The sequence below is a fragment of the Cimex lectularius genome, unplaced genomic scaffold (genome assembly GCF_000648675.2).
Source record: "Cimex lectularius strain Harlan isolate CLEC.00 unplaced genomic scaffold, Clec_2.1 scaffold6, whole genome shotgun sequence".
Classification (NCBI taxonomy): domain Eukaryota; kingdom Metazoa; phylum Arthropoda; class Insecta; order Hemiptera; family Cimicidae; genus Cimex; species Cimex lectularius.
Window position 1 is genome coordinate 1,595,509 of NW_019392677.1, and position 20,224 is coordinate 1,615,732.

Below are 20,224 nucleotides of genomic sequence, written 5' to 3' on the forward strand. Positions count from 1 at the left end.
GAAAAACATAAGAAATGTATAAAACTTAAATATATGAAATATAATTTACACTGACAATTTTTCTATCAGATTACAGTAAAATTGTATTAAATATAACTATAACTTACAAAAAGGGCAGAATATGATTTCTTGTACTAATACTAAATAGAAACTCCATATAAATAATTTTAACAAATCTTATGAAGTTTTGTTTGAACTTTCAATGGGAAAGAACTTTTGGTCAACTAATAAAATGTGCATTTTTAACAGCATTGATACAATAGCAAAGGCTACAAAACATACAATATAGTACATGTGGATATTATTGTAAAAAGAACTTATTTCAAAAGGAAATTTAAAAAAACTTTTTTGACTTAATATTGTCAAATTCTTTCGTTGAGGGTTCAAAAATCAGTTCTGGCGATAATTTTGGTGGAAAGAGCAAAGGGATTGAAATAAACAGCTCCAATTATAATTGTTTTTGTCAATAACCATTGAAATAATTTGTTCAAATTTAAAAGATAGCTAGACAGAAGTATTAGTTGGGGTGCATATTATACTGCGAGCTATTGTTTCCTCTACTATTTACTGGTACTACAACCTCCTTTACTTTTTAAATAGATATTCAACAGAAGTTTTAATTTTTTTTAAATCTTGTAATTCATCTATGAATGATCAGGTAAGAGTAGAAAAGAGTGACAGATAGCCAAAGGATATCCACCATTACATAACATCAAGTTATTTGAATTTATTCTACAATGTAAATCAGTACCCAAAGGATATCCACCATTACATAACATCAAGTTATTTGAATTTATTCTACAATGTAAATCAGTACCCAAAGGATATCCACCATTACATAACATCAAGTTATTTGAATTTATTCTACAATGTAATTCAGTTCTGATGATGACGTTAGTGGAAAGAGAAAAGCGATTGAAATAAACAGCCCCAATTATAATTGCTTTTGTTAATATTCATTGAAATAATTGTACATATTGTCTAATTAGAATAATCCATCATGTTATAAATTCTGTCCCACCTTTTTTTCAACATGTTTAAAACATCTTCAGTAAACAATTAGGGCTCTGCTTCTTTTGTCACTTGTCAACATATCTGCTGTGTTTATAAACCAACCGTCCATTTATTCCTATGGAAAGTTTGATAAAACAATAGGCAAAGTGTGATCTTCATTAGTTTTTCCATGCCAGGAATTCTCCAGGGAAATTTTACATTCACTCAAGAGAACCGAAAATTTTTGTTTTAAATCTGACTAGTTAAAAGATAAGATATAGTGAAATTGGGGAGGGGAAGAACTGGGCTAAATTTTTCATGCCAGACATAGCAGAGAATTTGTCAACCCCGTTAGGCCTATTGTTAGTCATGTGAGTACGATACCTCTTCAACTATTCAGATCGTCCTAGGGCCTCCCCTCCCAGCTAATCGATGCTCTATTTCAATTTAATCATCTTTTAACACATTTTCAGAGTCTGGGGACTGGATACTAACGTCAATTCTGAAAATTAGGACATCTGCCTTTATGTTACCCTGTTTTTCTTCCATTAATTCTAAATTTTACTCTGTACTTTGCGATTTCTAAATTTTTATGCCTTACATATGAAATAGAGTATCTGTCTGTCAACCTCATATGGCGCACTCTTAGTCGAGTGAGAATATTTACTCTTCGCCTATTCATATCCTCCAAGGGTTATATGTCAACTGAGTTCTTGATACATTTGAGCTTCTGTGCCGTTCTAGCCCACTAATTTCAATTTAATAATGTTTTTAACACATCGACTGAGGGTCGGATTGCGATGGTCAGTTCTGAAAATTGGGAGATGACCTTGCCTTAGCTAGTGCGTAAACACAGTATTAATAAATCAAGCAATAAATTAGAACTGCCATAAATACTCATTTTATTTTTTAATCCATATATGTTTAGCAGTCATAATTGACCATTATGACCCATAACCTTCAGCTCAATACACCACTGCTCTAACCACTTGAGTTATTGTGACTTCGTGAGTCGATAGCTCAAGTGGTTAGGTAGCGGTATATTGAGCTAAAGGATGTGGGTTCAAATCCCGCTCATATCACTTACTTTTTCATCTCTACCAAGATCTTAGATACAAAATGTAATTTATAAAATAACTACATGTTGCAAAAATGTACAAAAACTATATAAAACTCAAGAAATATGTAACATATATAAAAAGTTCGAAAAAATTAACCAGTTTTTAGATTTTCACCTACCTGGGGAAGTGATAGTTATGAGTTGGAGTATTAATGTATTCGACTATTGCTACTAGGTATCAGATACCGATCGCTCCAGAAATTGTACACAAAACGTAAAAAAAAGTTTTTTAATAAAGTGAACCAACCTAAAATACTTTAAAAAATATACAAAATAAGTGTTTTAAACTGTTTTTAGATTTTCACAAACTGGTGGAGTTGTTAGTTGCGAGTTTGGGTCTCGATGTATTTGACTATTGCTACTAGAGCTCAGATACTAATCTTAGGTGTCTTATTCATTCTGCAAATAGCTGCCATCGAAATCAGACAATTTTTTTAGGGCATCTCCGCCACAACCAGAAAGGAAACAAAATGGTCTCTTTCGAATTAGCTAGTTGTTTAAACAATGTCGATCGAAATTGCATTGGACGACTGATGGAACTGAAAGTAGGATTTGTGTATGAAATCCAATCATTCGATCGGATTCCTACAAAATATGGAACTGCAATAATTGTGAACACCCGTGATATTGTAATCTACTCTGGTGATTGACGAGATGAAACACCATCAGTAGTATTTCTACCAATTTCTTTTTTTTTTTTTTTTTTTTTTTTGGCTTTGCTGGCCAACCTTGAAATGTGACATTGGATGGATGATTATAAAAATTCCAACACTATTGCAATTTTTACTTCTATTAAAATTTAATTGATTTATAAACTTTTACATGTGCAATTTGAATAATTCAATCTAGAATAATTAATTGATCACTAAAAGGACTCTTGATCTTCTAGTTATCTTAAATATAACTATCTAGTTATCTTTAATATAACTAAATGAGGTCTGAGTGTTCGTTCGTGTGATCTGAATAGTGTTATCCTACTTCTTAAATAATATCACAACAATAAAATCTAATGATTATTTAGAGATCTGTCTGGTGTGATGTAGGTTTGCAAAAACATTTCCTTTATTGTGCAGAAAATGTTTTTCCTAAACCTACATCACACCAGAGTGCATCTTACGATCTCTAAATAATCATTAATTAACGGTCACTAAATACCACACATATAAAATATAATAAATTTATTTTTATAAATAAAGAGAAAAGACAATAATTGAGGGTTTAAATGAAATGTTAACATCTTAACCGTTTTAGCCGACTCGAAGAGCCAGTAGCTGAAAAGCTTTTGATCCATAATCCAAAATAAATCAATATTCGTATTACATAATAATTGAAAACTGGTCAATTGACTATTTGCAATGGAATTCGTTTTAAAAAAAGAAAGACCTAGACTTTTTTAAACTAATAAATGTAAAAAATGATAAATACTTTTCTCGAGGATGAAAACGTGATGTCGAACCGACGGCTAGGAGAGAAAGAGGACGAATGGCGGGAATATTACTTCCCAGTCACCTCACCTGCAGATAATTAATCATACAGTTTTCTCACAAATTATTTTAAATGTTGAGAAAAGTTCTAAAATAATATAAACCGAATGTTGTAACTATTTTTTTTCTAAAAAGTTTCTAAAAAATCTAATCATACTTTAGTATTTTCAGAAGATACTTGTTCAAGCTGGCAGTGATCTGATAGGCTGACGATTCTCCGTTTAGAATTTGAATATTCATTTTACTTTAAAAATAAATAATTAAATCTTAAATATTCCGTAATTTTTTGTGCTATTATTTTTAGAAAGTATTTTAAAAATGTAATATTTTTTATTTACATGGAATTGTCCTTGAATCCCCGGCCGTTTCCCGCCATTTCCAAGGACGATTCAGGCTACAACTGGCGGTTAAGACGGCTTTTTCAGGGTGAGCTTTTATTTCGGAATATTATAATTATTTTCATTAATAAAAGCTGCTTTTTCGTTGAAATCAAATAAAAATCGTTAATGAAATAATTTATCAATCATCGCCAGTTTTAAATATTGATTTGTTGGATGTATTATTTGTATTATTGCATCGGTCCAACCTCTCGCAATCGCCTGGTGACTTTGATAAAATTTCATTTTCGTTTACCAACAAATCCAATATTTTTTCAAGAGGAACAAGTCGTTTTTATTATTACATTAAATAATGACATTATTTCAATTAATTATAATTTTTATAGAACAAAGGTCATTGGTTCGAATCTTGCTCGCAATACTAAAAAAGTATAATTATCTCAATTAATTATGCGTTGTATCTAAGGCCTTGGTTGAGATAAAGCGTTAGTGTTACGAGTGGGTTTTGAACCCGCATTCTTCGGCTCAATACGCCTCTGCCTTAACCTCTTGAGATATTGACTCAAGAAGTCATGATAGATCAAGTGGTTAGAGAAGTGGCATATTGACCGATGGTTGTTTCTTCGAATCCTGCCTCCAACACTAAAAAAGTATAATTATTTCAATTAGTTACACGTTTTATCTAAGGCCTTGGTTGAGATGAAAAAGTTAGTGTCGCGAGCAATTGGGTTAGAACACAACCTTCAGCTTAATACAGTGCTGCTCTAACCACTTGAGCTATCGACTCACGAAGTCACAAAGCTCAAGTGGTTAGAGCAGTGGTGTATTGAGCTGAAGGTAATGGGTCATAATGGTCAATTATGACTGCTAAACATATATGGATTAAAAAATAAAATGAGTATTTATGGCTGTTCTAATTTATTGCTTGATTTATTAATACTGTGTTTACTCACTAGCTAAGGCAGGGTCATCTCCCAATTTTCAGAACTGACCATCGCATCCGGCCCTCAGTCGATGTGTTAAAAACATTATTAAATTGAAATTAGTGGGCTAGAACGGCACAGAAGCTCAAATGTATCAAGAGCTCAGTTGACATATAACCCTTGGAGGATATGAATAGGTGAAGAGTAAATATTCTCACTCGACTAAGAGTGCGCCATATGAGGTTGACAAACAGATACTCTATTTCATATGTAAGGCATAAAAATTTAGAAATAGCAAAGTACAGAGTAAAATTTAGAATTAATGGAAGAAAAACAGGATAACATAAAGGCAGATGTCCTAATTTTCAGAATTGACCTTAGTATCCAGTCCCCAGACTCTGGAAATGTGTTAAAAGATGATTAAATTGAAATAGAGCATCGATTAGCTGGGAGGGGAGGCCCTAGGACGATCTGAATAGTTGAAGAGGTATCGTACTCACATGACTAACAATAGGCCTAACGGGGTTGACAAATTCTCTGCTATGTCTGGCATGAAAAATTTAGCCCAGTTCTTCCCCTCCCCAATTTCACTATATCTTATCTTTTAACTAGTCAGATTTTTAAAAAAATTTTTTTGGTTCTCTTGCGTGAATGTAAAATTTCCCTGGAGAATTCCTGGCATGGAAAAACTAATGAAGATCACACTTTGCCTATTGTTTTATCAAACTTTCCATAGGAATAAATGGACGGTTGGTTTATAAACACAGCAGATATGTTGACAAGTGACAAAAGAAGCAGAGCCCAAACAAAAGAATTGTTTACTGAAGATGTTTTAAACATTTTTATTTCAATCGCTTTTCTTTTCCACTAACATCATCATCAGAACTGAATTATATTGTAGAATAAATTCAAATAACTTGATGTTATGTAATGGTGGATATCCTTTGGCTATCTGACACTCTTTTCTACTCTTACCTGATCATTTATAGATTAATTACAAGATTTTAAATAAATTAAAACTTCTTTAAATTCACTATTTTCGTGGTCCGCTTGACCAATTATACATGACAATTAATTAAGGTTTTTAGTTGAGATGAAAAAAAGTTAATGGCACAGGAGGGATTCGAACCCACGATCTTCGGCTAGATACACCGCTGCTCTACCACCTGAACTATCGTCTTAATTAATTGTCATTAAAACTTCTGTTGAATATCCATTTAAAAAGTAAAGGAGGTTGTAGTACCAGTAAATAGTAGAGGAAACAATAGCTCGCAGTATAATATGCACCCCCAACTAATACTTCTGTCTATCAATCTTTTGAATTTGAACAAATTATTTCAATGGTTATTGACAAAAACAATTATAATTGGAGCTGTTTATTTCAATCCCTTTGCTCTTTCCACCAAAATTATCACCAGAACTGATTTTTGCACCCTCAATGAAAGAATTTGACAATATTAAGTCAAAAAAGTTTTTTTAAATTTCCTTTTGAAATAAGTTCTTTTTACAATAATATCCACACCGTCTGTGTTTGTCCTTTGACCAGTAAACATCTGATTGTGCTATCGCTTCCATCCTTATTAAACCAGGGAGTATAATATAGATTTTTCATACCCAAATAATTTTCTTTTTATAATTATTTTTATATTAATTAGAAGTGTTTTATTTTATTTTTCAAATTTTGTTTTATTTTTAATTTTGTGATGGAAATCAATGAATCCATCTTAAAAACTGATCCCCCGGACAAAGGCCTATTTATAAAAACCAAAATGAAATGGTGCAGAAAATATGTTCTCATGTCCTTAGAGCCTGATCAAGAAAATATTTCGTTTAACACTTCAGTCCTTTTAAGGTCTGTTGGTTTGTCAGAAATTATGCCCCGACAATAAATGTGAAGTTTTTAAGGAACAGATCTGTCCTTCTCGACATAATCAGTGAAGAAGACTACTTCAATCTCCAAAATATCAACACCTATGAAAACTTAAAAGTAAAGTTTACATTACATCGCTCGCTGAATTTATCTAGAGGGGTTGCTTTTGCTCCTGAGTTTTATCAGAGCTAGAATCTCAAGGAGTAACTAAAGTACAAAGAGTGATGAAATCTGAAAATGGTAAACCCCTCCCTACCCCTACGTTGTTTCTCACATTTCAGAATCCTGAAATCCCTGAGAAAATTATCTTAGATTTTCTTCAAATCAAATTACGCCCGTTTAGTGCAATGTTACTCATGTTTTCGATATAGGCATTTAGGTAAATATTGCCACACCAAAAACTGTGGAAAATGTGGTGAATCGTCTCATGAAACTGCTAACTGCTCCAATAAGCCTTGTTGCATAAATTGTAATGGGTCTCATCCTGCTTATAGTAAACAATGTCCAATTTACATTACAGAAAAGAAAATAGAAAATATCCGTTAAAGTGGAAAAGTGTGTTTTATACAGGCTGAAATTTTATTCAAACAGCGCTCATCGCCTCAAGATAGATTAACTACATATGCACAAGCAGCTTCTAGTGTATCTAGTAACCCTCTACCCTCTTCTTCATCCACCACAACCTCAATTCCTCCTGTTCCCACTATTCAATCTCCTTCAAGTCAATCTTTTCAACACCCTTCCCCCTCTTCCTGCCCATCACAAAAACACACAATTGATTCCTTGATTGGTGAAATTTCAAAACTCACAAAGCTTGTTCTTTTTCTCGCAAATCAAGTACTTACATCACAACCGCCTCAACCTCAAATCAAACATATGCTTCCCATTCCTCAATCCCCACAAGATGAACTTGTCATATCTATACCCCCAAAAAGCAACTCCTGTTGTAATGGTTCCTTAAATGGTAACGCTCAGATTACAAAATTCTCAAAGAATTCAAAGTTAAATTTGGAAAATATAAGTATTAAACGACCTATCTCCCAGAGCTCGACTTTTTCAACAGCTTCAAACATAAGTAATACTGCAAATAACAAAATAAAACAACAACAAACCAACAAAATACACAGAACAAAATAGTAAATTCTTCAATACATAGTAATTTTATGATTTCCGAAATCCTTTGATTGATAGCTCTTAATTTTTATTTCGATTCAATTATTTATGTTAATATTACAATGGAATATGGATGGCCTTATATTGAAGCGAAATGAACGTCAACATTTATTATCAAAGTTTGACTGCTATATAGCTTGCTTACAGTAAACTAACCTAAAGCCCTCTGATAAAATTAACCTTAAACATTTCTCTTTATTTAGAAAGGATTGTACTGATGGCCAGATTGCTTGTGGTGGTGTCGGCCTAGTAATTAGAGATGACATACCATACTCGTAAATTGACTTAGATTCTGGACTACAAATCATAGCTGCCAGGATACTAGCCCCTCCTCAATTCACGGTTTGTTCCCTCTACCTTCCTAGAGGGGACTTAGTAACATTTGAGGAGTTATTTGTAGCTTTCAATCAACTTCCACAACCCATCATTATTCTTGGTGATTTTAACGCCCACAACTCATTATGGGGTGGGGATAAAACAAATAATTTAGGAAAGTCCGTCGAATTAATTATAGATAGATGTAACTTAAACTTATTAAATAATGGACCTCCAACACATTTTTGTTCTAGGTCCGGCAAAACTTCAGTAATAGATCTTAGTCTTGCAAGCCCAACTCTCCATCCCATTTTGAAATGGGAAAGTCTAAAAGACTCACATGGTTCTGATCATTTTCCGATTATCGTTCATACCTTTTTAAAGAAGAATCGTTATCAGGGACCTGGCACTTGGCAAATTAAAAAGGCTGATTGGTCTCTCTTTCAACACAGCATAAGCCTAAATGATTTAGATATAGATAATTCTGAAATTGACTCCTTAATTGATGACCTTAACAATAAATTTTTGGAAGGAGCAAGAGTAGCGGTCCCCCGGAATAAACAAAAAAGAATAAAGCAGGTCACAGTTCTCTGGTGGAATGAAGACTGTTGGCAAGCGACCAAAAATAGAAAAAAAATGTCTTAGTGTTTTCCTAAGACAGCCTTCCAGTGAAAATTTAGAAAATTATAATGCGGCAAAAAAGCATGCTCGACATATCATTAGAATGAGTAAAAAAATTCCTGGAGGAAGTTTTTGGAACTTACTAATTCTAATACCCCTATTTCTGTTTATTGGGACACGATAAAAAAAATTAAAGGACGCGGTTACAGCCAACTCACTACCTCCCTTAAAGATGATAACGATGGCTTCCTAAGTGAATCTAAAGAAATTGCTGATGCTTTTGCCCAACATCTTCACAAAATTTCGGCTACTTCAAACTATTCCACTATATTCAAAGAAATAAAGGCATGGCATGAAACTATCCCCTTTGTGATGCATCATGCAACCAAACCGATCCTTTGAACAAACCTTTCTCTAAAGTCGAATTCATTACAGCACTAAATTCTCGCAAAGATACTTCGCCGGGACCTGATAACATTTGCATTTCCTTCATCAAAAATCTGTCAAACAGCGATAAACAAACCGTGCTAAAAGCAATAAACAGAATTTTTGTCTCTGGTATTTTTCCTAAAATCTGGTCTACAGCTATCGCTATTCCCGTTTTTAAAAAAGGTAAACCTGCACAAGAGGGGACCAGTTATCGTTTAATATCTCTTACATGTTCCATGTGTAAGTTGGTAGAAAAAATTATTTCTAACAGGGTTCATTGGTTTTTGCGCTTTGCATATGGGTGAAAAAGAATACCCCGGCTCTTGGGGGATGTGGATGTTCACAGCCCATGCATATCCTTTTGGAGGAGCCAAAACAACATTAGTTCAGCTTCAGCGATAACATCACGCTGTTTATATAGTGCTCGTCCCTCTGCAATGCGGCTGGCCCTCCGGGCCTCCTCCTCTCTGGGGCCGTGGCCCCTCCGGTTCGCGCAGTGGGGGGGGGCTGCATTGGTTGATGCTTTAAGGCAGCTATGACCCTTAGTGGTTTTATGCCTTTAAAAAAAAAAAATAATAATAACATCCATATGTAGTATATTGTATGTTTTGTAGCCTTTGCTATTGTATCAATGCTGTTAAAAATGCACATTTTATTAGTTGACCAAAAGTTCTTTCCCGTTGAAAGTTCAAACAAAACTTCATAAGATTTGTTAAAATTATTTATATGGAGATTCTATTTAGTATTAGTACAAGAAATCATATTCTGCCCTTTTTGTAAGTTATAGTTATATTTAATACAATTTTACTGTAATCTGATAGAAAAATTGTCAGTGTAAATTATATTTCATATATTTAAGTTTTATACATTTCTTATGTTTTTCTTTTCTAGGTGGTGTTGTGCCGTTTTTGTATCTTTTTCCTACATTTCCACAAAGTGCTATTTAAACAGTGTGTTAATTTTTTCGCGAGTGTTGAACAGTGTGAAGTTAGCTGGTTCATCGAGCTGTTTTATGGCGAGGACTGTGGCCTTCAAAGAGTAAATTTCATTTATAAAACATCTATTTATGTAAGTTGTCTACTATTCTCTCATTTAAACTTAATTTTTTCTTTTTCCAGGAGGGATTTACAAATGGTAAATCAACTCTCTCTGCTGGCAGTCAGGTTAGTGAGCATGTTAGAATTAATATTTTATTATTGCCCCAGCAGCCACTATAATCCTCTTGGTTTAATACTATCTGCAAATTTTAATACAGGTAGTGTTCCAAAAATAAAACGTTTATCTATTACAGTACCTGCTTAGAAGGGTTAGAACTTACAAAAGTTGGTGTTTTCCCCTACTAGGTAAAGTTTTAATTGTTTGTAGTGGACTTTATTTAATACAAACGGTTTCTTGGCCTCCACTGTCGAAATTTGTAGGTCACTTTAGGTCACTGTTACAATTAATACAATTTTTTGTATGATCTCACAAATAACTTTTGTGTGTTAATTATATTTAATTTATTGTATGCTTTATACATTTCAGTTTTCTTTTTTCAAGGGTGTTGTTCCATTTTTATATCATTGTTTTACATTTTCACAAAGTGCTATTTACACAGTGCGTTAAGTTGTTTCGCGAGTGTTGAACAGTGTGTAGTTAGCTGGTTCATCGTAGCTGTTTTAAAGCGAGGATTGTTGCCTTCAGAGGGTAAATTTCATTTATACAACATCTATTTATGTACCTTGTCTGTTTTAAACTAAATTTTTTCTTTTCACAGGAGGGATGTACAAATGGTAAATCAACTCTCTCTGCTGGCAGTCAGGTTAGTGAGCATGTTAGTATTAATATTTTATTATTGGCAAATAAGATAATATATTCCTCTTGGTTTAATGCTATCTGCCTGTAACAATGAAATACAAATTTTAATACAGGTAGTGTTCCAAAAACATTATCTACTATCTACAGAACTATCTTAAAATGGTTAGAAGTTTCAAAAATGTGTTTTCCCAACTAGATAGTTTTTATTTTTTGCTTATTAAACTTTAATTCATACAAATATCAAGAAAAAATATACAAAAAAGGTCAATTTTGTGCAAAAAAAGTGGGAGAAAATCCATGATACTTAACTAGTTTAACAAAGTTTTTTTACACTTAGGGAACAAATCCTGGAGCCATCAGTATCCGAGATAGTAGAAATAGTCGAATACATCAGTACCCAAACTCGCAACTAACACTTCCGCCGGTAGGTTAAAATTTAAAAACTAGTTAATACACTTACATTTTAGAATTTTTTTTGTATTTTAAATGTTTCACTAGTTTTAAAAAGTTTTTTAAATTTGTGATAAAATTGATGGAGCACTCGGTATCTAAGATGTAGTAGAAATGTCCAAATACATTGGTATTCAAACTCGCAACCAACACCTCCATTGGTAGGTGCAATTTAAAAACCTGTTAATACACTCACTTTTTAGAATATTGTTCATATTTTTCATTTCACCTGTTTTAACATGTTTTTTCATTTTTTTAAAATAGTATTATTGGCGCAATCGGTATTGGGTAGTAGGAAATCTAAATACTGGTTAAAACACCTTCTTTTTCTAATATGTTGTTATTTTACGTGTTCCACTAGTTTTAAAAAGTTTTTTACATTTTGGGTATGATTTCTGAAGTGATTGGTATCTGAGGCCAAGTAGAAATAGTGCGATACATCAGTATTCAAGCTCGCAATTAACACCTCCACCGGACAGTTATAACTTACAAAAATTTGTGTTTTCCCAACTAAAGTTATCATTTTTTTATTGAACTTTATTTGATACAAACTTGTTTCCTTGGCCTCATTTTTCATGAGAAGTTGAGATGGCAGGCACTGTTGATGCCTCCCAGTGTCGAAATTTGTAGGTCACTTTAGGTCACTATCATTTAATACAATTTTTTGTATGATCTTATAAATAACTTTTGTGTGTAAACTACTTTTAATTTATTGTATGCTTTATAAATTTCTGTTTTGTTTGTCCAAGGGTGTTGGAACCCACACCTACTTAGCAATTAAAAAATCTACTTTTTCATATTTTTTATGTATCTTAGATGTTTCACTAGTTTTAAAATTTTTTAAAAAACATTTTGGGTATAATTTCTGGAGTGATCGGTATATGAGATCTAGCAGAAATAGTCGCATACAGTAATCTTAACACACAAGGTTTTGACATTTGCAGTTTTCACTACTCACATATCAAAAAATGAGGACAGTTTTGACATTTGTGGAAAAAACAAACAGTTGTGTAAACTATTTTTTGTTTTGAAATAAAAAATGGAATGGAGGGTCTAATTCTGAAAAACTTTGGCCTGCTTTCAACATACTGTTCCTTCTTTCTTCTCAGTTTGTTTTACTATATTGTGGAAGTTAGGTTGTAAAATGCCTCCTTTTCCAAAACGGAAAAACAGTATCCTGTCCCTTGGTGAAAGAATAAAATTTTTGGACATGTTTCATTTTTTATGCAGGGCCAAATATTTTCCTCAAAACAGCTCGGGTAATTGAGACTCGTTGCTAATTTTGGGGGAAAAAGAAAGATTTGATTATAAATAAAAGGGAACAGAAACTTAAGATCGTAACAGATTTGTTGAAACAATGGCAAGCTAAAAAAAAGTCAGCACATTACTTCATATAGTTTCTGAAATGAGACAGAAGAAACAAATCATTTACTTACAAAATGCAAAGCAACATTCTTTTGTTCAAGTTCTGAGACTTACACCGTATATTTAAATTATACTGTTGTAGCATACTGCAGTATGACCCTGAAATTTGACAAGTAAGCAAAAAGAAGTCCAATTAAAACAATTCACCAATTAACTTCTCCTTCCAAATATTTTTAATGTGAGTTTTAAGAGAATATATGCTCATATGATAATTAGTTTAATGATGATGTGCAAGTAGAGGATACAGACTTTAGCTGTTAATTTATTTCAGTTTAAAAATGAATGAGATATGCTTTGAATGAGATATTTTATTTGTTACACAACACTCATACAAGTTTCAAATACAAACAATGTAAGTGGCAAATTGCGCACAACAATAAATACATGTGAACTAAACAAAATTCTTTGGTATTTAGCAATGTGTTTTAAATGCACAACATACTGGGTACAATTACAAATTAACAGAGATCCAAAAAAGTTGATAAAATAATAACAACAAATAAAACTTTAAGGTTTTAGAAAACAAAATTTTAGCGAATACAACCTATCAATCTAAATTCATTGTGAAGGTACTTATGGTTGGTATATGATCAAAGTCTGGTGTCTTGTAAGAGACCAGGATTCTTGAGCGCCTGCTTCCTCTGTTCTACTGCGTGTAAAAGTTTTCGTCTTGGTCCCATAGGCACTCCTTTTAAAAATTAACAATATTAACTTCATATATTTTGTTTACTGGAAAGTAAACTACCCAATTTTAATAAAACCTGATAGAAGAAACACAACATTCTTGAGAGAATATAAATAAATGGATGGTTAAAACAATAACAGTCAAAATAATTTTGGACAATGTTTCCAAGTGGTCATAGACAAAAGAGATCGTTGGAAGAACGGTAGCCCCAAGGTTCAGAAAGGCCCTAATATGGTACACTGATGAGTCAAAGTTGAACTGGGCATAAGTATAGGGTAAAAAGGGCTGAATTATGCCTAAGAAAAACCTCCTCCAACTATCTTCCAAGCTGAGGCCCATGCACTTCAACTGTGTACACAGTTGATAAATAAAAAAAAATGAAAGATGTGTAAATTTACATTTGGGCAGTCAGGCAGCTATAAAGGCACTAAATGTGAGTGCTTTTAGCTCCAAACTAATGGGAGGGCCTGAATTGTGTAATGCCACTCGGAAAACAAGGTTAACATAAGGTGTGTTCTGGGACATGAAAGTAGAAAAGTGGAGAAGAATAGGTAGCCCAAGAGTGCTTGTGAGGTCCCCTGGGACCAGAACCACAACTAGGCGTTCTGAAGAGTGTACTAAAGTTGGAGCTGAAAGAAAACTTCAAGCACTGGACAAAAGCATGAAAGAAGGTGAAGGTATTCTCTCAACTGGGAAATTAGAGGAAAATATACGCCCCTATACTGGCTAAAATGAATGGGCAAAGTAGAGAGAGAAAATGCCAACTTTCAAGAAAAACCAGAGAAATTGGCACATATACTTTGTGTATGTGAGGCACTAGCTCGGATACTATACAGCCACCATGGTATAGCAAAGAAGCACTGAGGAAATAGCTTAGTTTTTAAGCACACTTTCATGTTATGTCATAAACTCATAATCACAGGTGTTCCACAATAGATCTCCATACAGTGGACAAAAGGTTGTCATTCTTTCTTGAATCTCCACCCTACAATTCAATAAAAAAATTAAATAAAAAGAAAAACTACCTAATTGAATGAGATCTTCATCAGTGAGCATAAGGACTGCTTCTAAATCTACTTGCTGTTCCAGCAACTTAGGTGTGTATTCCTCCACCCCAGCCGACACCAGGAACCTCTCCAATGGTGACCATTGTCCATTTGACACAACATTTTCTTCTGAAAAAATTTCTTTAATAATAAATTTAACTTATAAAGCATAACTTTTTGACACACCGTCACTTGTTGTGATGTCGTCAACGTTCCATGCATGTTGTGGGCCCTGCCGGTTTGCCAGGCTTCCTGCACTTCCTATGCTTGTCTCTGAGCCTACCTCCTCTTCGCCGTCCTTTTCAAATATTACATCGCTTCCAGGTGTTCCACTCAATGTACCAGCTAGATTCGATCTATTTTGAAAAAACAATTATTTTTATGAAAATTTATAAACAATTTGGTTTTACAAATGTTTTGTTACACCTTTGCCTGAAAGCAACACTGCCGAACCCGGGCCTGTCAAAAATAGAAGCTTGCTGGTGAAGATTGTTTATTCCTGTCTGACTTGAGAAGATATCGGATATTTTACCTCTTTTACCTTCAACAATAATAGAAAAAAAAATAGTATTAATAATTAAAGTTTAAATTCACTAATTTCGTGGTCCACTTGACCAATTAATATATTACAATTAATTAAGGTTTTTAGTTGAGATAAAAAGTCAATGGCACGAGCGGGATTCGAACACACGATCTTCGAGTGGATCGAGGTCACGATAGCTCAAGTGGTAGAGCAGCGGCGTATCTAGCCGAAAGATCGTGGGTTCGAATCCCGCTCGTGCCATTAAAGTTTAAGTTTGACCTTAGCGTATTTGAAAATTGTCAATAACAAAATGCAAAACTGCAATATATAAGCAAACTATAATGTAATTTTATCATTTGTCAATCTCAGACTGTAGCAGTCATGGCTATGACTTTCAATATTTTCAAACATAAAAACACGTCACTTTACATAAAACCTGAAATTTTCTCCACTATAACGTAACTTTTTCCAACTTTTGACACCATTTTTACATTGAGAATCGAATTTCCTTTATGATTAGTCCAATTAGTCAAAAGATCCTAACTTTTGAAGAAAGTGAGATAAAACCATGAGGTTTAAGGCATTTTACTCACGTTAGATGTACTGTCACCGAAATTTTCTTTTTAACTCGACGAGCGTGTATTTAATTAGTTAATTTTTGTATTTTGCTGAAATGCTTATATGTCGAATTATAATGCCAGTAGAGGCTAACATAGACATCTAAAATGTATTCTGTATAATTCTCATAAATTAGGCACAATTTAAATTTTTATTGCTTAAAAATTCAAACACATTGTTGGTTATGATAAATTTAAAATAATGTTATTGCTATTGAGAGATTTCTCGGTGTAGACTGTGGGGTGATGGACCAATCATTTCGGTCTGCCTTTCCTCTGGGTGAATTTTGTGAAGTCAAGTTTCTTTTATGAAATAGGTAATAAATTTGGGCTTTGGTCTGTCTGACAGACTCTGCAATGGAGAAATACGTCCAAATATCGCCAATACGTATCTGATTGGCAACACAGGGTGGAAGGCAGACAAAAATGATCAATAACGACCAAATTATTGTTGTTGTTGCCATATTAAATAATATTTAAAACCACTATTGCTTTGTATAAAACAACAGCTAAATGACTTAAGAACCAGACTTATAAACACAAGTTAAAAATACAATCGAGTTTGAGTGTACTCACCATTAATGGGATTCTCATAAGAATTGACATAGATTATCTGAGCATCCTTTTTGTTATGGCCTTTAGTACCGCTTTCGTACTGAAAAAAAATGTTAAAAGATATGTCAAAAACACAGGTTTCGCGAGACTTACTTTGTCGTCATGTCTCAGTTTCTTCTCCAATATCTTTTTCATTCCGGTCACGGGTTTCTTCGACAAAGTGCCTCCTACAATTTCTGTAAAGGTGGGGCCATTGACTGCAACGACGGCTTTTCTCATGGTACTAGTAGAAAATATAATTTTTTTAAAGGGTCCAATTTTGTTGTTTTTGTACTTATTATAAACAATTTTAACCGTACTTATTAGGAATCGTTGGTATCGGCGTGTCTTTTTCTATTCTAGTACCGATTTCCTTTTTGATTCGTTTTTCTTCTTTGTCCCTCTCCTTTTTCATCTTTTCGTCGTACTTTTTTCTCCGTCTCTCGGCATCCTTCAGGGCCTTTTCTTTTTTGGCTTTGACTTCTTTCCTATGACAAAGAAGGGCCGAAATCGGCTCAAAGGATCTTCTAATTGTCATATCGACGACTTACTTGTTATATATAAGCTGTTTCGCCATCGCTTTATCCAAGAAATCTATTACTTCCCGGTTTGTGGCGATCTGGAGCGGCGTGTGGAGGTCATGGTCTAGGGCAAACAGGTTCGCATCGAATCCCACGAGAAAAGAAACACAAGGTAGATGCCCTTTGGCAGCAGCCAGATGAAGTGCCGTCTGCCCAAAATGGTAATTTGTCTTTTCAATGTCGCCTCTATAAAGAAAAAACAACAATAAAAACAAGAGATTAAACATTTTTCAGTTATATAAGCAATATTACAAATGTGTTAAGATTATTAAATTAACTTTGGGAATCAACTCATTTTACAACTACCTACAAACAAAACTAAAAACTTTTAGTAATTAAACACCTATGAGACCTTGTTTTTCTATTTTGGGAATGAGGGTCGGGCCATCATTGCTTTTTTAATTTTTTTAAAATTTTTATTTTTATATTTTAATTTGTATGTATGTCGAGTTCGAACCCGGGACCATTAGCCGTGTCAATGCTTCAGCCATTGCGACCACCGACGCCTCTGATTATAAATCAATTTAATTAAATTTATATTTGATTTTAAAATATATCATTTTTATATATTTAAATTCATTTCTTGTTTATTCAAGGGTTTGTAGTAAATAAGGTTGAAACAAAAATGTGACCTTTTGTTTGTCAGAATAATTAATCAGCACCTTTTTTCTTGTAACAATGCGGCAACTCGTGGGGTACGAGAATCCATTTTATTTCGAGCTGCGTATCGTTAGTTTAAAAATTCCGGGATAATTATATGAGCCTTGAAAATCAAATTTGATCAGGTCGTTGTCTTTTGGAAATATTTTCAGCGCAGCCTACTAATCCTCGAAAAAGAACCGGATAAGTTACTGGATAATTAGAGGTTTTCCGTACTATTATAAACTTGCGGTAGAAGTATGCACGTTTCGGGACAAACTTAATTTAGCTTCAAGGGTTACTACCATGCGTGCCATGACAAGATGCGTCATGGTGTGTTTTGTGGGATTTCGAAAGAGTGATTCACTTTCAATTGGTTCCTGATGAAGTTAAAACCTAAGCCATTCTCATAAAAAATACCCACTAATGGAAAACCGAAAATATACTATCAGATGACTCAATTTATGAATTTAGATACGAACTTAGTCCAAAATTAAACAAATAGTACCGATCTCGATTTTACTTGGTTCCTTTATGCTAGCAAAAGACTAAAGTCATCAACTACGGACTGTTTGCATCTATAGCATAAGGAACGGGGCGTCGGTGGCCGTAATGGTTTAGGCCTTGACATGACTGTAAGGTAAATCCAGCGGCCCTGCATTCGAACCCGACATACAAATGGGCTCTATTTTCAAAAACACCAGCACCCTGAGGGTTTACATGGCGAAAAAAAAAATATATATATATATATACATATATATGTATATATNAAATTGGGGGTTATCGGGAAAAAAGGGCCAGAGGCGACGGTGGGAATCGAACCCACGACCGCGGCGTGAGAGTCTCTCATGCTAACCACTCGGCTACCGCGAGACCTAATTTTAAACTCTTTCTCCAAGAAATTGGAAGAAATACGGTTGTCCTTAGGGGTTTAACGAAGCGGGCAGGAATTTTTCAAGATTCAATTCCAATTTTTTAAAATTAATTTTCATTTTCCTGTTGCATAACATTCAGGGCGGGACTTATGATTGTGCGAATACAATACTGATCCACAGAGAAAACTGTTATTCCCTGGTAGTAAATATAGCATGTAGTGAAATAATTTTTGTTTACCTACTAGTACTCGATGGAATCTTATAAAAGTTACTTCTTCTTAATCACGGACTTTACAAGGTTAGATTTGATTAAGGTAAATAACAGCCTTTGACAACTGCTGACATGAGTTTTGCGAGTGTCTGAATGCCCGATGTAGTCCCCTTTACGACTTAAATACGTTAAATTTTTATTCCAGACTGAATATAAAAAAATAATTAATACTAGAAAAAACAATTGGATAAAATGATAAGTAAAAGAAAAATGTTGAGGGCGAAAGCCGAATCGGAGATCTAAGAGAAGGTTGAGGGAATGTATTGTGGGGATGAGTCGTTTGAGAAGGATCTTCTCAAATAATTTTTAGAAGAGTGAAATTAAACTTTTTGGACATTATGACGAAGCTTTACGGATGGGTTTTCTTGGTTTTTGGAAAAGGGTGATATTGGAGTTTTTCCAGAGCAAAGGAAGTGATTGGTGCGCAACTGTATTGTATAGATGTTTGAGCAGGATGGTGGGTTTTTTAGAATTCATGGAGGATTAGGGACGTGGTAAGGTCGAAGCCAGGTCGGCATTTAATGCACGATAAATTCTGGTGAAAAGACATTGGTAGGTGGACGATGTGAGGAGGTCGTGGATTTAAATTTTGTTAGAAGTATTATTGGGGTGGGAGTGGAGATGTATGTCTGAGAGAATTGGGCAAAAGCGTTGATTTGTCAAGATCGGATGAAGGAATGTGGTACTTTAGGATTTTTCGTGTGGCTAACCACAAAGATCTATCGGATGTTGTATATTTCACACTAGAATGATGGATTTAAATATAATCTAACAGTATATATGTAGGTTTTTCTGAACAACGCTCCAATGTTGCAACAGCTTATCATGTTTGCTTTTGTGATACTATTGGGTTGTCCGGAAAATAATGCAGGATTTTGGTATTAAACAAAAAAAAAGAAACTAGTTACTTTAAAGCAATGTTCTTTAATCAAAATAATTTCCCATACTCTCAATACATTTCTCCCAACGTGTTGGTAACTTATTAATTCCGTCTGAGTAGAATTCAGAATTTTTAGAATTGATAAAGTCAATAAATGCATTTTCCAGTTCCGTTTGATTTTTGAATATTATGTGTTGTAAGTAGTGGTCCAGGTGTCTAAAAAAATGGTAGTCAGTAGGCGAGAGGTCCGGAGAGTAGGGTGGGTGAGGCAAAGTTTCATAGCCAAGCTCCAATAATTTTTGTGACGTTACACGTGACACATGTGGTCGAGCGTTGTCATGCAACAAAATGGGCCCTTTCCGATTGACCAAAGAGGGCTTCATTACTGCCAATTTCTGATGCATGGTATTAATTTGGTTACAGTATGATTCAGCATTGATGGTTTCGCCAGGATTTAAGAAGCTGTAGTGTATTAAACCAAATGAAGCCCACCATACCGTAACCATTACCTTTTTTTGATGAGTTGGGGGCTTTGGAAAATGTATTGGAGCTTCTCCTTTGTCGAGCCACTGTCC

General features: G+C 34.0%; 1 protein-coding gene across 1 annotated transcript in view; it reads right to left on the reverse strand.

Annotated features, from left to right (window-relative positions):
- Nucleotides 1-13,230: 13,230 nt before the first annotated feature.
- Nucleotides 13,231-20,224, reverse strand: part of LOC106673960 (Usher syndrome type-1G protein) — a 30,549-nt gene continuing 23,555 nt past the window's right edge. Inside the window, exons 3-10 of the mRNA XM_014406367.2 lie at nucleotides 16,955-17,170; nucleotides 16,724-16,891; nucleotides 16,518-16,647; nucleotides 16,386-16,464; nucleotides 15,096-15,210; nucleotides 14,856-15,025; nucleotides 14,649-14,798; nucleotides 13,231-13,626 (exon numbers count right to left, since the gene is read on the reverse strand). Coding sequence (XP_014261853.1) covers nucleotides 13,529-13,626; nucleotides 14,649-14,798; nucleotides 14,856-15,025; nucleotides 15,096-15,210; nucleotides 16,386-16,464; nucleotides 16,518-16,647; nucleotides 16,724-16,891; nucleotides 16,955-17,170 — 1,126 coding nt within the window. The 3' untranslated portion in view covers nucleotides 13,231-13,528. The remainder of the gene's footprint in view (nucleotides 13,627-14,648; nucleotides 14,799-14,855; nucleotides 15,026-15,095; nucleotides 15,211-16,385; nucleotides 16,465-16,517; nucleotides 16,648-16,723; nucleotides 16,892-16,954; nucleotides 17,171-20,224) is intronic.